Source organism: Lonchura striata, chromosome Z (genome assembly GCF_046129695.1).
Source record: "Lonchura striata isolate bLonStr1 chromosome Z, bLonStr1.mat, whole genome shotgun sequence".
Taxonomy (NCBI): domain Eukaryota; kingdom Metazoa; phylum Chordata; class Aves; order Passeriformes; family Estrildidae; genus Lonchura; species Lonchura striata.
The window spans coordinates 39249121-39269178 of NC_134642.1; the positions used below are offsets into that span (position 1 = coordinate 39249121).

The following is a 20058-nucleotide window of genomic DNA, read 5'->3' on the forward strand; positions in this document are numbered from 1 at the left end:
AAAGCTGGACTGATAGAAAATAGCAATTGTAGATTTTTTTACTGGAGTGTATTTATTTTAACTCTCTAAAAGTGAGATAGAATTTATTTGAAATCGTATTAGTTTATTTTGGAAGGAAAATCCCATCTGTAGGATGGTTGTATTCAGCCTCCTGAGCTGAGCTAGTGTAGGAACAGAAATGTGATGCAAATTTTAGAAGTGGCTTTTTGTTCATTTCTTTCTTTCTTTTTTTTATTTTTGATTGTTTGTGTTGTCTGTATATTTCAGTGGGCTCTGATCAAAATGCCAGTTATGGTGACTAATCCCCAGATTTTCTGTTGCTTTGTTCCCAAGTCTTAACCTGTGTGCAGAGCTTGATCAGGTTCTCAACCCTCATGCTTTCTGAGGCTCCCTCCCTCCTCTGTTCACCCTAATTTCCAATTACTAAGGTATTTTTAGGATACTCCAGGGGGCTCCTCTGTTTGTAGTCCCTGAGGCTGTGAGTTGGTGGTCGTTGGGGATCCAGACCCTGTTGCTGTGAGTGCTGATTTCCTTGGGCTGTGGGTGAGCCTGGAGCATCTGCTAGTCTGGACTGCAGCATGAGAAATGAAGATTCATTTGGAGATGGGCAGAAAACACAGAATTACAACTGTTCTCCTGAAGAGAAGGAGAACTGATGGGAAAGGATTAGTTGTAGGTGCCAGGGAATGAAATAATGCCAGGATGCCAGTCCTGCCAAGATTGCTTTCCTGTCTGTGTGCAGCAGCAGCCTGTGTGCCAGGGGAAGGGGAGTTGAAAAGCAGAGATCCCAATTTCAGATCCCAAAGCAGGGAGCAGGTTTAAATTGCGCTCTGGGCAGTGGGTGCAAATTCTGCCTATGGATATGTCAGCAGAACTGCTTTCATGCTGAGTGAAAAAAAGCATCTGGCCCAGGTCTGTGCTCCATCCTTCCCTGGCACTGGCAGCAATGCTCACACAGCCTCCAGGAGGAGGTGGCAGAAAATGTGTTTGGGGCTCTCCTGGGCAAATTTTCAGTGTATCTACCTCAGCCTATGACTCCCTGTTCCTGGGGTACAAACATTGAGGATGAAAGGAAATCAAAGCTGTTGCTCTCTGTGGCATCTCCAACATAAAGCTGGTTTAAAGTAATCTGAAATCCAGCTTGTGCAAATTTGATGTGTGCCTTGGCTTTTCATATGTAAAATAGGGGGTTAGTGGCCCTTACCTGTGTGGTGTGCAAATGACAGGGATAAATGTGCGGGAACTGCTGTGACTGGTAATTCTGCAGGGACCTTGGAGAAAATTAGAAGTGGAGGAGCCCTGGTGCAAGGAGTAGGATACTCTGTGGCTAATTACAGGATGTCCTTCAAGACAAATAATTCTGTTTCTTATATGAGTTCTGCACTCCTCTCTTTAAGACAACTAGAATTGTTGCCAAAAGGAAAGAAAATAGCATTTTTGGGGCACATTCTTACTTTTTCCATTCCAGAAAAAAATTCCCTCAGAGTGACATGACACCTACAGAAATGAATACTGCTGCAGTGTCAGGTCTTTTAATTTTAAATACATGAAGCTTGAGAGCTTACTGCACTGGCAAGTGCCATTGGGTGTGAACAGATGAATTTTTTTCTGTCCTTGAGGTACCAACTCAATTATTTTCTGCTTTTCGTTAATACCATGAGTTCAGTATCAATGAAAGATTGCATAAAACCTATGACAGCAGGAAAAGTTCTTGGTTGAGTGTGATCAAAACTGGTTCCCAACTGCCTGGCTGGGAACTGTGTAGTATTGTTTTAAGGTACTTTAATTTGGGATTTTCTGTAGGTGGTTATGCATGCTGGTGAGAGAGGTGAAAGCAGCTCTCAGATGTTGCTGGATGTGTTTCTCTGTTTTTTCTTAGGTGCTGGATCCCGCTTGGAGTCTGTGGGAGAAGATGATGAGCTGACAGTGGAAAATGGTGAATCAAATTATGAAATAGCGGTGAAATATTCCCGGGGTGGAAGAAAGCACTCTCTGCCCCAGCAGCTGGAGTCAGCAGGAGCCAGACAGGTGAGCAGGAAGGCAGAGCTGGCTGTGAGCACCTCATGGTGCTCGGTTCTATGGCATCTGTCTGAAGCTCATAGAAGTGGGCAAGGGTCATGAAACAGGATCACATAGATACAGCATGGGACTGAAAACAGGCCTGGACACCAAACTGGGATGTATTGTCCACCTGTGGACAACTTCTTTGAGTGTTGTGAAAGAGAGTATTGCTTGCTTATGGCCATGAGGTCCTAAGGCTGTTCATTTTAGGAGTTGCAGTTCTAGAGATCTGAGGACTTAAAAAAAAAAAAAAAAATAAAAATCCTAATGCTCTTTATTTTAATTATTTTAAAATGTAGACCTTTCCCTTCTCCTTTCCTTTCTCATTTTTTTAAGCAAATAAGGACTTAAGTATATCATGAGGTTATCCTTAATCCTTTTAATTTAAATTGTGACTGATATATTTCAAAATTATTCTATTGTGCAAAATGTGGGAAAATTACTGTGGCAAGATTCACTTTGATTGTAGTGAGCTGGGGTTTCATCCCTTGAACATTTCTCCAAATATATCTCTAAAGATACTGCATCCCTCTTCCCTGACACATACAATTTTCCCAGTATGACATCTGCAGTATCTGAGCCAAGCAATCAGAGCAATTATCCTTGTTTGTTGATGTTAGGACTACCATATTGTGAAGAAATCCACCCGTTCCTTCAGTGCTGCCCAGGTGGAATCTCCATGGAGACTGACCCAGCCGTCTATCATTTCCAACATTGTCCTGATGAAAGGGCAAGGCAAGGTGAGGATTTCTGCATGTTTCTCACATGTAGCAAGAGCTGGCATTTAAGAGGTGTCTCCTGTAATTCCAGCTGCTGGTAATAGTGCTAATGATAAACAAATCCCATTTCCAAACATAAATGCCAAACCTATCAAATACAAGGGAAGTGATGTTCATGTCATCCCTTGTCATGGGGTGGCTTTCATTTTGGTTTGGTGCATCTTGCCACTACTGAGATATCAAATATTTGTAATGGATCTCTAAACATGTATATTTATGCAAAGTCAGTGCAGCTACAGAACAGTACCTGTTTGCATGTATATTTATGGACAAGCATATTTTCCCTCTGTGGAATCTAGATGCATTAAAAAAAAAATTACTGCAAATTAAGCATTAAACCTGAAGAGAGGTTACTGGCTGATTGCTTCTCTGAGAGCACTGAATTCCATGGGTCAAAGAGTCGCCTTCTCTCCCCCAGTAATGTGTTTACACACTTGCTAGATACCAGCTGGCTGAATGCTAAGAAAAAATAGATAAGCATTAACCTAGGTATACATGGTTTTCCCTAATCAAATCCACACTAGTATTGGAGTTGTCATTTAAATATGCTAAAAATATACATGTGCTTTTGTGAAATAGTCTTTAAAGTCATCAGATGGATTTGTTTTGGACTAAAAAGATTTGTTCTGACTTTCAAGCTCAAATGCAAAACTAATTCCTGGTTGTGCTTTGTGTTAGAAAAAGAGTCAGGAATGGTTACTCTTATGGGTAGACTGGCTTATAGTTGCTTTAACTTTCCTTGGTTTAGGAGCTGTGAGTCTTTTATGATGAGCAAACATTTCTTCATTTCTCATGTACTTATTTTATTACTCTGTTTTTCTCATGAAATTAGATTCTTTCTCCCCCTGGTATAAGCCAACCTCTCCTGCCTTTCTGCATTTAACTGCAAGGTTTTAGAAAGCAGATGGGAGAATGCAGACCCTAGTGATCATGAACCGCCTAAAGCAGCTGCCATTCTGTGTACCTTCCACCCTTCTTGAGTGATGTCCTCTGTTAGAGATTGCACCTTGTACAGTTTGTGCAATACTCTTCTGTTTATTATCCCTGTGCAAACCTGGGACTTGAAACATTTCTCCTTAGAGTTGCAGTGTTGGTGGTGGAGAGCCAAGGGTTTGCCTTTACCTTTGCATCCAGATCTGCAAGGGGTGGTTTCCTGCTGTGGAGTGGCAGCACTTTTCTGAGAAAGTGGGCTAGTGTAGGAACTGCTGTACTTCACAGGCTATTTCTCCCAACCCTCCCATGGAGCCATGGGGAGACCTCCTGTGTCCAGGCATGGGAGTGCCAGGAGCCACCTGCCTTCTGTAGGTTGATGTGCAGTTGGTAATTACACAGGGTTGAACAGTTACCAGAGTTGTTTTGTTTTGCACAAGGGAGATAAGTTGCTTCCTGTCCAGAAATCAGTACTTTCTTACCAAGTTACTAGAAGCTTATAACTGTGGTGGCCTGCTCTGTATTCATGTAGTGAAACAAAAGATCTGATTGTTGTGTTGGACTGTAAACTCCGTGCTTGCCCTGGCAGCATCCCTCAGCTGGAGAGCACTGCCCAAGGGAATAATAATGTCCTTGGGTTCAGATCACTAAAGAGCAACAGTTCTCCACATCCTTTGTCCACCTGGTTGGTGACTTTTCCCTTTATTCTGTAAAATGCATGAACAGCAGTGACAATAGGGGAAATATGGAAAAGGGTTGTAGACCAAGGAGGTGCTTTGTCTAGGAAATAACTCAGCAGAAGAGGGAGAGGTTCATTCTCCTGTGTTTGTCAGTTCTCAGGTCAACTTTGCGAGATGGTCCCATAGCCTGTTGGGGTAGTGCAGGGGTAAGAGCTAATGGATGGAGCCCTGGGGAATCTATTGATCTAGATTTATTTAAATACAATGTGATAGATGTCTCCAGAATAATTAAAAATGTACATGTGAGTTGTAGCCCCCACATGCCATTCTCCTTTGAGCTACATTCCTGACATTGCAGCACTGACCTTATGTTATGTTCTGAAGCTTTTCTTCTTCCTGAGGAAATGTAGGATCTGTGACATAAAAGAAACCTATAGTTAATCCTGGATATAGATCTCAGGGGTAGGAATTGACTGTCTGTTAATTCAGACTGAATGTGTTACTGTTTTTAAAATGGGAAATCTATTGACCCCATGTTTTGAAAAAAACCAAAATATTCTCAGAGTTTTTGCTATATCAGCTTAGGATGCCTCCTGCTATATTTTGGGCTGATGAGTGTGTTGATAATGGAGTGAAAGTAAATGAGGAAATGGAATAAGAGAGTAGGTTGGCCAAACAATTAATCAGAAGATTTTAGGTTTCATCTTTCCCTTTTCTTGTACGTTTATTGGCAGTCTTTCTCACACAGATGATAAGTAAGAGTAAGGTGCCAGCTGTGTGTCTTCTCCTCTCTTTTCTGTAGGAAAAGAGAAAATTTCTTAAAATCTGTTATTTCTGTAGGGCCTTGGATTCAGCATTGTGGGAGGTCAAGATTCTGCTCGTGGACGCATGGGGATTTTTGTGAAGACTATATTCCCAAATGGAGCAGCAGCTGCTGATGGAAGGCTTAAAGAAGGTATGGTAGAGAGGATCCAACTTCACATAAACGACCACAGTGGGATAGTATTTCAGTCCAGGAGGAAAATTCAAGTACAGCTATGTTTAGGCACCTGGCCAGCAGCAAAAAGCTTTGGAAAATGTAAAATGCCTGTTTGTTTGTCCTGTGGAAGATCATTGGTAGCAATTAACCTGACTGTATTTCATATTGAGCAGGGGGAGCTACAGAACAGTGGTGACTGCTTTGTTTTCCCCTTTCTCTTTCATGAACTCTTATTTGTCCAAACAGCAAGTTGCAATTCTTCAGTTGGGTCAGTGACAGCAGGAAAATACAGATAGCAAACAACATGTGGCTTAAAGATGCTGGACTGAGAAGGCATTATATATAGGACATGTCTGGGAGAGGCTCTTTTGAGCCCTTGTGCTCTCCAAGCCTCCTGGTATGTTTTTAACAGGACAAAAATCATAGCCACAAAACAAAACAAAACAAAACAAAAAAAAAAAAAAAAAAAAAGGATGGGATTGGCAGTAATATCACCCTGGTTAGAGAAGGAGATATAGCCGGATTCTATTACTGCTTTTCCAATCTTGGTGTCTGAGCTGATTGCACAGCATGCTGCATGTGTGCTGCACCATGGTCTGAGTGCTGTGACCCAGCATTCTGACAGACTCTTAGTGTTGGAAATACAAAGTGACCATGAATTTAGAGTGGTGGTTTACAACCCTTCTACAGGGGTTGTGTTACTTTGCTTCCATGGAAGGCTGCTTCTGTGTTACTTCTCTCAAGCTGCTCCTGTGTTACTTCTCATATCCTCATTCTCCTTTTTCTGCCTTATCACACTTGTTGTATTTGAGGCTGCTTTTGGTGCCAACTCTCACACTTGCTGCCAGAGGGAAGCTCGCATCATAGGTTGTGCACTTGCCATGGGAAGCCAATAAGTAACAGCTGTCCCATAAACCCAGCAATCATTTGCAGGCTATTCATAGCTTGCAAATTCTCTTTTTATCTTTACCGAAGCTAGGAAAGGAGAGGAGGAGTAGACTTAGCTGGTGATATTGCCCCATGTAATTATGCACAGACACAAATAAAATTTCAGGAAGTGGATCTGGATCTGCTGACCCTCTTATTAATAAAATGAAGGTAGATAGCTCAGCTGGGTGTAAGTAGTAAGACCCAGAGCCTGAAAGCTGTTAGAAATCTGACAGGATTTCCTTGGTGAAAAAGACATTTGTTGTCACAGCGTGTGGGCTACTACATGCTTCTCTTTCCTCAGGCATTTAGTAAGGGAACACATTTGCTTTTTGCACGTGGATGCAAGGTTCTTTTTCTCTGAACAGGCTTTGAAGTAATGTACTGTAGTGTTTCGCTTTGTTCATCATTTCTCCTGTTAATGCTTACAAAAGAAAGACAGTTTTATAGTACCTTTGGACTTCATGTCATAATAATTTTCAGACTTTATTTAAAATCCATAGCATTTTCAGCTTGTTTTTGAGAATGGGAATACCAAGTTAAGGATCTCTCCTGAAGAACAATTTTTTATTTGGTTTTCCATCACTAGTAACTTGTAGAGACATTAGTACAAGTGAAAATAAATAGAGAACAATAAAAGGCTTTTTATTGGATAATTAACTGAAATCCTTACAGTAGTGGATCACCTCATGTTCAGGAAAGATGTTTTAGATCTTTATAATCTCTATATTGCTGACCTCATTTTTTGTATCTATTTACCAGGGGATGAAATCCTGGAAGTTAATGGAGAGTCTCTGCAAGGACTGACCCATCAGGAGGCCATCCAGAGGTTTAAGGTAACATGGATCTAGCATTGAAAGAGATTCAAGTTCCTCTTCACTCATTGTCATCTCCTACCCTCAACTTGGTACTCTTACACTGCCACGAGTTACTATGTGCATATTTAGTGACAAGTGTTGGTATCCTCACGATGGTTCTGTGCTGTCTCTGCAGCAACTCAAGAAGGGCGTGGTGACGCTGACGGTGCGCACACGGCTGCGCAGCCCCAGCCTCACGCCCTGCGTGACCCCCACCCTGCTGAGCCGCTCCAGCTCCCCCAGCGCCAGCAGCAGCATGCCTGTCCCCGGCCTCGAGGAGCCCGAGGGCTCCTCCTCCAGCCGCAAAGGACCTGGCCCCAAGGACAGGATCGTCATGGATGTGACACTCAATAAAGGTGAGGGTCCATCAAAACGGTCTGGGAGAACAAATCTCTGCTTATTAGGGGTGTTATTTGGAATAGGGTAGAGACTCTTGTACCCAGTACACCCAAGTATGCCCATTTGACATGGAACCACAGGATGAGCGGGGAAAGTACCTTCTAATGCAAAAACTTCTGAAGAATTCCCTTTTCTGCATTTTGCTTTTCCAGAATCAGAAGCCTCTTATGGGTAGCAGTCAGTGTCTGTGCTGCTGAAAAAAGGAGGCTGTGAGATACCAGGCAAAATGTAAATCAACCTTGTGGTAGCCAAAGTGGCTGTGCCCTTCTCTTAAAGGGCATCTCCAGGGAAGGCAAAGTTGCGCAGTGTTGAAAAGTTCCTTGATAACCTGTTTGAACTCTTCCATGAGGGTTGCTCTCATTATTAATAATTGCTCATTATAAACTTAAAGCATATGTTATATGTGGTAGACAAATACGCCTATTTTTAAGATTTATAATATAGTGATTTTAAAGGTTGGATTCAAAATTTTGAGACAGAATGTAAGATGTCCAGTGATCCCTACAGCAGGGATGTTGTTACCTGAAGGAAAGCAGAGGTGAAAGTGGACAGAGGTGACTATTGAACCAGAGATAATGCCTCACCTTCCTTTGTGCTTCTTTGCTGAGGAATGCCATACAGATATTTAACAAAAGAGAGCAATACATTTGGCAGCATCTTTTGTGCTCGTGTTTTCTGCAGTAATTTTAAATGACATCTTGATTAGACTGCTGCCTCTACTCCTTTGTGTCTTGGACCAGATCAGACCTTGTGTGACATTTCTAGGAGGTTTCCACGGTGAACAGAGTACTTTCTGAGATACAGCAATCTCAGAAAACAGTCAGCATCAGCTATTTTCAATCCTGATTTCCACTTGTTGGTCTTAGCTTCCTGACGACTGCACCTAAGGCCAGCCCTAAAACAATCACATGAGTCCTGAACTCAGATGGGATGTGGAAACACAAACACTTGTGTGTCCTGTGTGATTACAATCTGCCACATTTCTTTGTACTCCTTGTTTTTTACAGAGCCAGGGGTTGGGCTTGGCATTGGTGCCTGTTGTCTCACGCTGGAAAACAGTTCGCCCGGGATATACATTCACAGCCTGGCCCCAGGATCAGTGGCTAAAATGGATGGCAGATTAAGGTTGGTTAAAGCAGAAACATGCTGTAGTGGTTTTATGATAAAATCAATTGAGATTTTGTTTTCACCAATCGGTTGATATGTAGGGAGGGAATTTATACTTAAGAGTTCACCAAAAAGAAAGCATTTAAGTAAAGACATTCTAAAGTAGTATCAAATACCCAGGAAACATTATTCTTTGTTCTGGAAACAACATGATCATTAAGGTCTGAGTTGTTCGGTTGTTTTTTTAAAAAATTCTCTATACAGAAATCAGAGCCTAATAGCACCCTTTGAAAAAGGGGAGCAGCAAGAAGTGCATCCTCATGCTTTTTTGTGAGAGCTGTAGCTAGAGACCCCTGACTGGGAGGAAATTTACAGAGGTCTGCTAAAAGCTCAGTCACCTGAAAGTCTCCTAAAAAGAGCTGGGGTAGATGTTCCTGCAGCTGCCTTTGCCCGTGGCCGCAGCAGTGTATTTCTGGCCTTGCACTCAGTCTGGCAGGATTGCTGCAGGCTGATCAGCAGCACTTTGTCATGGAGTTGGGATGTCTTTAGGAAGCAATCATTCCCAGGTTTCCCTTGTGCCTTACATTGGATTAAGTGACAGAAACTTACTTGCTTTTCCTCTTTTGGAGGCTTCGTTTTTGAAAACCATTGCAGGAAACCTTTCCGCTTTCTGCATTCCTCCATAAGTGCTGGTGGGTGCTGGGAGCATGGCTCCAGAGGGGAGACTATACTGAAGAGGTGCTGGGACTGTATGATCCACTTTGAGTGTGTGATGTGAGCACTGGTACAGAGAAGCTGAGCAAATGCCATGCTTTCACATGGCTAGAGAGTGCCTTCTGTTTCCTGGCTCACCAGGAAAACTGTGATAGAAATTTGAATTTTTGGAATAAGGGAAGAAGATAATTTTATAGTGGCATTGCTGCCAAAACCCTTGAAAGTTCCTGTAATATAGAAATGTCTACAAGAGACAGCATTTAAGGGTAACTTGCTTTCTTGCAGGCCCCCTTTGGAAAACATTGCAGTGCTGATTATGTCTGTATGTAACAGCTGCAATGTTTATTAGGTTTACGTGATTGATTATATCCAGGCAGGCTTCCCAGATTTTTAGCTTGCTTCTTTTGAGACGTTGCTTCTGTTGTCCCATTTGCAATTTATGGCTTTATAGGCCAAGACTTACAGGATGGTTTTGAATTTTGGAAAACGTTGTTAATCAAATGTTGGCTTTGCAATGGCAGGGGAGGTTTGAATTTAGCTCTCCTGTATCTGAGCTCCCTCTCTCAGTCATGTGACTGTGTAAGTGACTCCATTTGTGTAAGTCTAAAGGATAGGCAGAGCAGTGTGATGATTGCACAACTGATAAGTCACCCTTACTTTCCTGAGCCTGTACCAGAAATGCAGGTGACTGAATTGCAGTTGTTACTTTGCCTTTGGAGTGTGTACTCATAGAGTCACACATGACAGTGTCATTGTCACAAGTAGCCCAACATAAGTCAGCAGTAGTAGGTTCTTTGAGAGTGTCTCCTCAAAGCAAATGTTTCAGGAATTATGGAGAATGCTCTAATGATATCCCTAGTTGATGATATTTTCTTGAATAGTTCCCGATGTCTGAGCATCATAAGCAAGAATTACAAAACTGAGAAAAAAGAGCTAAACAATCATAGAATCATGGAATGGTTTGGGTTGGAAGAGACATTCAAGATGATCATCTTGTTTTAAATCCCCTGCCATGGGCAGGGAATCTTCCACTAGGTCAGGTTACTCAAAGCTCCATCCGTCCTGGTCTCAAATACTTCGAGAGCTTCTCTGAGCAACCTGTTCCCATGCCTCACCACCCTGATAGTAAAGAATTTCTACCTAACACCTGATTTAATCCTACTTTCTTTCAGTTTGAAGCCATACTCTCTTGTTGTATCACTACATGCACTTTTAAATCACACAGTGTGTTTTCTTTTCAGGAGAGTTTTGTTTTTTCTTTTTCCTTTTTAATGGGTTCTATATGATAATTTTTAACACATACAGGCTTACCAGGCTCAATCCTTTCCTGGAGTAATTTCATAAAGTCATATCTAAATGATTAATTTCTTATCAGTATTTCTGCTAAGTAATTCAGTGTGGTGTGAAGGAACAGCCCATCTGAATCCCATTTTTTGTGTTCTGTGCTCAATAAGCTTTCACCTTGGCCCAAATGCAGACAGTTTTCTTGGTTGATTTAATAGAGATTTTTGCACTGACAGTAGGTGCAGAAGAGATCTCTTTGTGAACTCAAGAGGACTTAAACCATTCACATCACTGGTAGCAGCACCTTCTTTGAAAGTCACATCTTTTCCAGAACACTTATGTCTTTGAAAAATCTTGGCCATCAGTTGAAAGTACAGGTTTTTTTTGCATGGAAGGTGGTTGTGATTAAGTGACTCTGTGTCTCTGTGCAGCCGGGGTGACCAGATTCTGGAGGCAGATTCTGTGAGCCTGCGTCACGCAGCATTAAGCGAAGCCTACGCAATCCTCAGTGAGTGTGGACCAGGCCCAGTCAGCCTAATCATTAGTCGTCATCCTAACCCAAAGGTGAGGAGAAAATGAGTGAGTCTATCTGGATTGTTTTCATCTGGCCCTGTAATTTGAGTCTTGCTGTCAGAAAAGCAGAAAATTAAGAAAATGGCTTTTTCTCACTATGGCATGTATTGTGCAAGATGTCAGGATTGTAATGATGCTTCCCAGGTTTGTAAATCATAGCAATGCTGGACTGTCCCTTGTGCTTTTCACTTAGTCACCACTGATCAATTGCATTTTCCTGGAACTGCTTGAATGAAGTGTTCCCATTTTTCTTGGTACTTGGATGAAGTAGCAGTGCAAATACAGTACAAGGCCTCTTCCTCCTAAAAGTTATTTGCAGTTACTTTGTCTTTGAGTAGAATATGATTTAGGGGGCAGGAATATATGTATCAACAGCTTGAATTGATCAACTGTAATAAAGTAAAATCTATCCAAAGATCAAAGTTTTCCTTCAGGAATTAAAACTTCAGAATATGGAGTGCACTGCTACTGAATCCATGCACAGTCAGTTTGGAAATAAGGCTGTATTTACAAAGTAAGTGTTCTCAAGCATTTTTTAAAAATTGATGATAGAAGATGAAAGCCTATTAGGCAAGCTATAGGGAATAACAGCTTCTTTTATTTCAGTATTTCAAAGAATTTCATGAGTGTACGAAACCTTCCTGTTTAAACAGGAATGAAGCTGTAAAAATATTTGCATTAGTGGGTCCAGAAAGCTCTGACTTTTGAACTCATAACTACAAATGCAAGCCTTAATAATGCCATATCTAAGAGAACTCAGGGTTCTTATTTCGTAATTAATAGTGTATTTTCTGCTAAATCAAATATACAGTCAACAAATAGGGGCCTACATGCCAGAGTTTATTATCTTTGTTGGAAGGCCTTGTGCTGCTAGAAAGAAAGAGGCTGTGGTCCTATTAAAGGTAAGCACGGCGAGGGTAAGAATTGGGCATATAGCCTAAGATAGCAGTATTTCTGGTGAGTCTCTGTACTGTGCTGAACCAAAACAATGGTTCAATGTGATTGTGTTATTAAGGCTTACAGACCTTTTGGAGTGTCTGTAAGAAGCATGAAATAAAAATGCTATGCCATAGAGCCTGCCCTTTCTCATCTGTCCCTCTTGTTGCTGTGATGGGGTCTTGAAAGCTGATGAGTGACCTAACCTGGTGTCTGGTGGAAGGATGAACTGAGCTAAGCTAATTGCTTGGTATTACTCAGTAACAGAGGGAAACTATTAAGTGGCTCCTATTACAGTTTTCCATAAGTGATATTTAAGATGACAACAAATCCTTTGCCAAGAAATATATGAAAAACTAGAAGTTGAGCTGAGAGACCCTAAAGCATTTTTCCAGTACTGAATACATAATCCTAGCAGTATTGAATCCATAATCTCTCATGGCTGGATCCCTGGAGGAGTGTCCATGTAGGAACCCATATTTATTTTTATGTTACTGTCACCCATGTTCTGAAAGCAATGGTAGATCGATAAATAGGTGTGGGTATTTTATAATTTCATTTCATTTCAATTTCAATTTAATTTCAATTTCATTTCATTTCATTTTTATTTAATTTTCTTATAATAATACCCCAGCATGTAGATTTGAGTTAGGAATTAGCTTGTCCCTTTCCATTTTGAACTGCCTGAGCATAAAGGATGCTAAACATTAAAGCTGGCAGAGTTTGCAGAAGCATGGATTTTTAGTTAACTTTGAAAATGTACTGCAGTGTGCCTGGGACCTGTTCTAATTCTTGGGATATGTTTTACCAAAAGGTTTGTGTTAAGGCCATGGATCATAGTCTAAGGATCTGGTTCATGTTCTGCAGGAACTCCCTGTGCCCCAGGAGCCCAGGGACTTTTGGTTTGCTGTAAGGTCATGACACAGGCTGAAAACAGAGATGTGTTTTTACAAAGGTTCATGTTGTTTTGAACATTCTTATACTTAATTTCTTATTTTATAGCACAAAAGTACATTTTGCTGCTGAATATGTTTGCTTTGGTGTTTTCATGTATTTTCAAAAGAAATACCACAAAATTTTCTTTCTGCTTGTTATTCTGATTGAATATGGCATTTATGCTGTGTTTAAACTGCTGAGTTTGCTTCAGAATCTCTCAAATCTTCATGGTTCAGGAAGACTCAAATTTGTAGTCTCTATTTATGCTGAATTTTAATTCATATAAAGTTGTGTGCATAGAAAGTATTTTTGTCAGAATTAATTTGTTTTCTGATCTTAAATCTATATTCCTGCAGACTCACTGTTCCTGTATAAAATCATACATTTTCCAATAGTAAGAATTAAATGTATGGCAGCAATTATGGGCTAAATTAGAAAATACGGTAAAGCAGTATTTATTTTCAAACCAGAAAAACATTAATTTCCAATTACTGATTTAGTTTTCTTTTTAAGAAAGAGAGAAAGGAGAAAATTAAAAATATAGCTAATATTATGGGAAGTCTGGTATTCTTCCAGTTGGTTAAGTGTAGAATAGCTTAAGTTTCTGATGTATGCTTGCACAAAGCAGTCTTCATCTATTTTGAAGTCATATTTTCTCAAGAAATCAATACACAGCTTTTAATTGAGTTAAAACCAGGCTCTAATAGCTTCATTTGATTACTTTTAAGTCTGGGGCTGTTTTATTTGTTTATATTGGGTGTCACTTGGATGCGGTCTTCATGGAGCTGGCAGGCTTCTACTTCCTGGTTTTTGGGAAAAGTGGCATCAAGTGAGTCTGTGTCAGGGGACAAGGGCTTAGGAGCGCTCAACTAGGTCTTTATTGCATCTTTAAAAATAGTGGCTGATATGAAATGGATCATGTACTTGTGGTAAGTGGTAAGACTCTTGTTATTTCTTGTACCATGTTTGAGCTTTGTTTTCCACCCCACTTCAGGTTTCAGAGCAGGAGATGGATGAAGCAATCGCACGTACTACCCACCGAGAGAGCAAGGACTCCAGCTCCTCTCACGTCACAGGTAGCAACACGTTCCCTTCTCTAGTGTGTGTTCTCTCACAGATGCAGGAGCATTAAGGGCGTGCTCTGAAGTTCCCCAGCCTTCAAGAGCCCTCAAGACAGCAGAACGGTGTAGGGAGTATCATCACTTTGTCCACTGCAGAAATTTTAGCACAAACAACCAGTTAAAATAGATCAGCTCTGCAGCTTATGTAACTTGCTTTTGTTCACTAGGCTGCCATGACCTGAAAGTAGGGTTTTCAAGAGGTGGTTTTTCTGAACTCTTTTCAAGATGAGGGGAAACACAATGTTCCAGTAGGGAAAGAGCAGGAGGGATCTACTTCATCTATGTATGTTTGCCCTTAATGGCAAAAAAAAACCCAAAAAAATATTGTGACCATTTGAAAAAGTCCAGGTATTGCATACTGGACTATGTTTTAACACCATTTTGATCTTTAAAGTCATGTCAAAATATGTACTCTGGCATCTCTGTGATGTGTTTGAACTCCAGCATTTCCCAAAGTCTGGCAGATGAAAGCAAATTTTTGTCAATGGCAGAGTGACCAGTAAGGTGATATTCAGACAGAAATGTTAGATTTGTTATGATCCCTTTTTTATGTGTGTCAGATAAGATCTGCTTTGAAGTCCTTGCTAGGGCTGCTAATTTGTCTTCTGAGGCTGTCCCTAGTCAGCAGCATGCTCCAGCAGATGGGGAAGACCATCTCCTGCTCCTCTCTTGTTCACAGCACTGGGCCTGGCTGGTGTAATGTGTCTTGGTGGTAACATTCCATCTGATCTGAGGGAGAACTTTTGAAATGTTGAATAAATCTCATTTTAGGAAAGCAATTCAGATAATAAATAAGTGTGATTAAATGCAACCACCAGCTCAGAAGACAAATGAGAAGCCTGTTTGATTATATGGACCACAAGTTTAATTTTGGCATCTAACTAATCTGTGTTTAACAGGAGTTGTGCAAAAAAGTCCATCTCCTAGTGTGAAGGCCAAACAAGGAGAGACCTCATCTCCCCTCAGCTGGACTATGAAACGCTTCTTGGAGCCAGCAAGCCGGGTAAAAGGATTAGATGAAATAAAAATAGAGCCTGCTTCAAATTTAGCTTTTAATAAAGCTCTTACTTGGACAAAGGGTTCAAAACCAAACCTGCACACTCATTCCCTGTCACATGAGCTCCATAAAAGAGTTTTTCTCTTGTGTCACGCATTTAAATTGTGACAGCAGCAAGCTCATGTTTGTCTGTGTGGCAGTAGCCTTTGGGAGTGATGTGCAGAGCATAGCAGAGAAGGATGTGGGGTCCCACCTCCTGCCACCTCCAAGGCACTGCTGCTTTGTGGGACACATTCAAAGTTAGCAGGAAGGACCTGAGCCTGCGGGCAGAAGGCTGAGACTTAAGTCCTTCTATGTAGCCATTGCAGTGGAAAAATCAGTTTTTCCTCATAAAGCCAAGGAAGCTGTAGACATTGTGTCTAGAGGTACAAAGCCTTGCCTTCTCTCAGAGTAGAACTTGTATAAAGGGAACTGCAAATGTGAATAGTTTCATCCCTTGTTTCTGCACTGAACCACACCTGTAAAGCAGTGGGATTTGGAATCCTTTTTTATTTATTGTATTGGCAAAAAATGTGTTGATGTGCAATGTTTCAGACATCCAATTTCAACAGTTTGGCTCTCAATATACAAGTCCTCTATTTTAAAAATAGGGTTTAAATGTACTTTATTGACACAGCAATACGAGTGGTCTGTGTGGGGCTCGCATGCGGCAAGGAATTTATGCATCAAGGACAGCTGGTCACCAGGGTCACTTCTCTTCAGCAGGGGTCTGTCAGCTCCGAGGCAGAGCTTTCCCAATACTTCTCCCACGATGGTATGAACCATCTCCCCTTCTCTGATGCTGTACCTGGCCCTTGTGATGAAGATCAGCTCCGTCAGAAGAACAGGAACAGCTGGTTGGATGATGGCTCTCTTCTCGCTGGCAGCCTGAGTAAGTGTTGCAAATTTGTCTGGTCATTGGGCTAGTGGGGGGAGAGTCACTGAGTGCTGGGTTCCTGTACAGGAGAGTTGTGGTGGTCTCTGTGCTGGTAAGAAATGCCAGGCAGTGTATTGCAAGCCATTGTTGATTGCATGAAGCTCTGGAAAATTGAAAGAATTTGCAACCATCCACAGAAATGCCTGTTTCCATGTTCTTTTATTCAAAATGCTGTTCTGATAATGTGAAAATTACATTGATTGGTTTGGATGAAACTAGATTGACAGTACTGCAGAGTTAGGTTTTTTTTTTTTCAAATGACTGATCATCCTATTTATTACATTTATGGAAAGTGTTCATAGCTGCCTCAGAAACTTTGAAAGAGTCAATATATGAGTAAGAACAAATGTGCAATTTTACATCTGATACTTTGCATGTATCTTTCTCCCCATAGTAACTGACTTAAAGAACCTTGTTTGTCCTTATGGATGTGCACCTGATCACAAATTCAAAGGATGTATTTGTTCTCCCTTTCCTGTCTTTCTCCAGTAATTGCTTTGTGTACATCTTATTTTCTGTGGAAATTATTTAATGTTTAAAAGCATTTTTACGTTTCTAACTAGCCACCAAAAAAACCAAAACAAACAAACTTCCCAAAAAGTGAGATGCAGTTCCTTGTCTTAGGTTTGTTACTTGTTAGTTTGAAATTGCTTGTTGTGTGCTTCAGTCTATGTTGAAGAAAGCAACTTTTACTCTCTGTGAGTTAAATGCAGGAGTCTTGAGCTTAGATATAAGGAAAATGTGAAAGAAAGTCTGTTGCTTAAACTAAAATACACATTTGAATTTGCATCCATTTCTTCTTTGAGTCATAGTCATAATTTAGAAATAAACTAAAAATAGAACTAAACATGCCAATTAACTGATTTTGGAAAGTACCCATAAATTGTAGTGCTATCTGCAGTCCTCTTGATGTTTACGGTAGTTAAAAGTGGGGACATGAAAATCCTGCTTTTTGCTTTGTGAAGAAAAGTTAAGTTTCCTGTGCAAACAGAGCCACTGTAGTGAGATGCATGGTGTTAAAAATCATCCATAAGTCTAACTTTTTTTTTATTCCTAGCTGCTAGAGATGTGGGAGTGACAAAAGCAAATGGTTTGACTTCTCCAGCTAGCGGGAGGTCATCTGGCCATCACAATAAGCATGTGGAGTCCGTCCGACCTGGCATCCTCAGTGACAGCCCAAAATCTGCCCGCAGCCCCTTTCACCGACAGAGGCGGGTTGTTTTCTATGATGGTGATGCCAGCGATGATGATGAAAGTTCCCACTTGCACAGAAGCCAGAGGGCCAAGAGCCAGGAGGATGCTGGCATTGTCATTACAACCTCGTCTGTAGAAATTGATGATGAGAGCCAGGACAGTGAGTCATCAAGATACAGCAGCATGGAGACATCTTCCCCTGTCTTCAGCAACTCTGTGGAGTCTGCAGACAGCACGCTGGAGCAAGCTGAATCTCCTTTTTTCCCCATCATAGCTTTTGATTATTCAAGTGTGCCCGAAGTTCGTCTTGGCAGCCTGAGTTTGAGGGAACTCCGGGAAGCACAGCTTGAATCCAAGAGATCACCAAAACTTGAGCACAGAGCAGTCACCAGAGTGAAAAGCATGATGAGCACTGAGTGCCGAAGCCTTCAGAGACACAGGACAGAGGAGCATGGCTCTTACAGCAAGCCTGTTGCCAGGATGCTCCCTCACAGCAAGAAGTCTGAAGCACCTGATGTGGCTGGACAGGGCCAGGTTGAAGTTGTCACACTGGTTCGCAATGAGCACGAGTCATTTGGCCTGGATTTGGAAATCCAAGCCATGCCCTTAAAGGTTGTTGTCACAGGGATGCGGCCAGGTGGACCAGCCGAAATGGTAATTTGTAATTTGGGTGCATTGTAGTGATGTGCTTTCCCATTGTGGGGCTGATTATTATTTTCATGATTATTACTGTGCAAGTGGTCTGTTGAGAGAAAACACAACTGAGGTGTTTGTCCTTGCTGGGCAAAATGTCTCACCCCATGTTTTTTTGGAGCTGCTGCTAAATAAAATATTTCTGATTCAGAGTGCACCCAGGCTAATTCAAAACTAAGAGAAGCAGGACACAGATCCACTGAGATGGTCTCATCCCCCTTGCAATTTTCAGGGAATGCAATTTTTGTATTTATTTTCTAACTATGGGCAAAGACAAAATAAGTAAATCCTGGTGGCAGAGAATGGTAGTAGCAAACTTATACATGCTTTACTATTTTATATGTGCATGTCCCTGTATTAAAAGGGTCTGGAACCAAGAGACTTTAGGTGCTGGCCAGGTTTGCCAAGAGCTACAGTAGTGCCGATAACATGTTTCTCTTCTGCATCTTGTACATGCCCATACCAGTATGGATATGTGCTTCACACTGGTTGTAGAATTGCTAGATGCAGAAGTGCAGAAAGAAGAGTAATACTCTGGTGTGCAAACCTGGCTGTAGCATTTTTAATCTCATTAGCAGCCACTAGAGTAAGAGGGGATATGGCATAGCAGTTTGAATAGGGCTGTGAGATCTGGGGATTTCGGTATTGTTCCTGCCTTCTTCTCGGACTTATTTTACAGTACTTAGAAACAAACCTTTACCTTAAGAGCTCAGTTCATGTCTGTTTACTGGTTTAAGAGAGTTCCACCTGAGAAGTAGATCATGCATGGAATTAAAAAAACTACACACAGCGTTCAAGTACTGAAGAAGTTAGGGCTGATCCATCCCATTCCATTTAACTAAGCGGGATACATCATCCACCATGATACTCATCTCCCAGAGAAAATAGCAGATCTTCTGACCTTCCTGTTTCAGACTGATCTTTAATTCTCCTCCTGGCAGAAACAGTCTGTTCTTTATTTATGTGCTGGCAAACGGACAGCCATGGTACCTGTGCTCTGCAGTGACGTGAAATAGAGGATGTTGCTTGTAAGCTATTAATTGCTTCAGTGCAATCTCTGCAGGGTTTCTGATGTGTATTTATAATTTCCTTGAATCTCTCTTTGCATCAGGGATCAATGGGCAAGATGGCTGTAGGAGATGAGATTACCACTATCAACAGCATCCCCGTCAGCAAGATGATGTATGAGGAAATCTGCTTGCTTATGCAGTGTCTTCCCACATCCGTAACCCTGGAGATCCAGAAGGCAGCATCAGGTGAGAAAGCAGTTTTGCTTTTGAACCATTTATTCTGGGTACAAGTGAACAAAATGTCCTTGGATTAGCTGGGCCTGACCTTCTGCTATCCTAGCTTCCCACATGGATTCAGAGAAGAGGATGGGGAGACATTGTGTCTGCATTGGTGAGCCAAGCAAAGCACTTCATCACCAAGTCAAGCTTCAGGGTCATCTCTAGCATCATGATAAGGGGAGAAAACCTACTCCTGTGTGTGAGGTATTAAAAGTTCCCACATAGAGTAGGTCCCTCCTGCCAGTGTTTGCAGAGATCTGAGTCATTTGATGCAGTCCTGGAACTAAAATGGCAGTGACTTTTATCCTGACAACTCATTTCATTGCTGTTCCTGTTCATAAAATATATAGTCCCCTTATAATCAAATCTATCTCTCTTAAATCTGAAGTTCTAGTAATGTTTTTATTGGACAATAAGACACTAAAAACTAATTTCCCTCCCTTTTATTATATCAGAATTTTCTAAAATGCAGGAAGATGAAACAGAAAACTAAAATCTTATAAAAATGTTTATTTTTATGTTTCATTACAAAAAGTTTTCTAGTGTGACCTGAAATACTTGATACCTTCTTGCTTTATGCAGGCTGATTTATTATGAAGGCTGATTTATGCTTCTCCAGCAATCTA

The 20058-nt window shown here is 41.2% G+C and overlaps 1 protein-coding gene across 1 annotated transcript in view; it reads left to right on the forward strand.

Moving 5' to 3' along the window:
* PDZD2 (PDZ domain containing 2) overlaps positions 1 to 20058 on the forward strand; it is a 137077-nt gene that overhangs the window by 98005 nt on the left and 19014 nt on the right. Inside the window, exons 7-18 of the mRNA XM_021554724.3 lie at positions 1880 to 2028; positions 2682 to 2801; positions 5291 to 5405; positions 7119 to 7192; positions 7350 to 7569; positions 8620 to 8737; positions 11149 to 11281; positions 14157 to 14238; positions 15183 to 15286; positions 16043 to 16211; positions 17314 to 18104; positions 19255 to 19399. Of these exons, the coding sequence (XP_021410399.2) occupies positions 1880 to 2028; positions 2682 to 2801; positions 5291 to 5405; positions 7119 to 7192; positions 7350 to 7569; positions 8620 to 8737; positions 11149 to 11281; positions 14157 to 14238; positions 15183 to 15286; positions 16043 to 16211; positions 17314 to 18104; positions 19255 to 19399 (2220 nt within the window). The remainder of the gene's footprint in view (positions 1 to 1879; positions 2029 to 2681; positions 2802 to 5290; positions 5406 to 7118; positions 7193 to 7349; positions 7570 to 8619; positions 8738 to 11148; positions 11282 to 14156; positions 14239 to 15182; positions 15287 to 16042; positions 16212 to 17313; positions 18105 to 19254; positions 19400 to 20058) is intronic.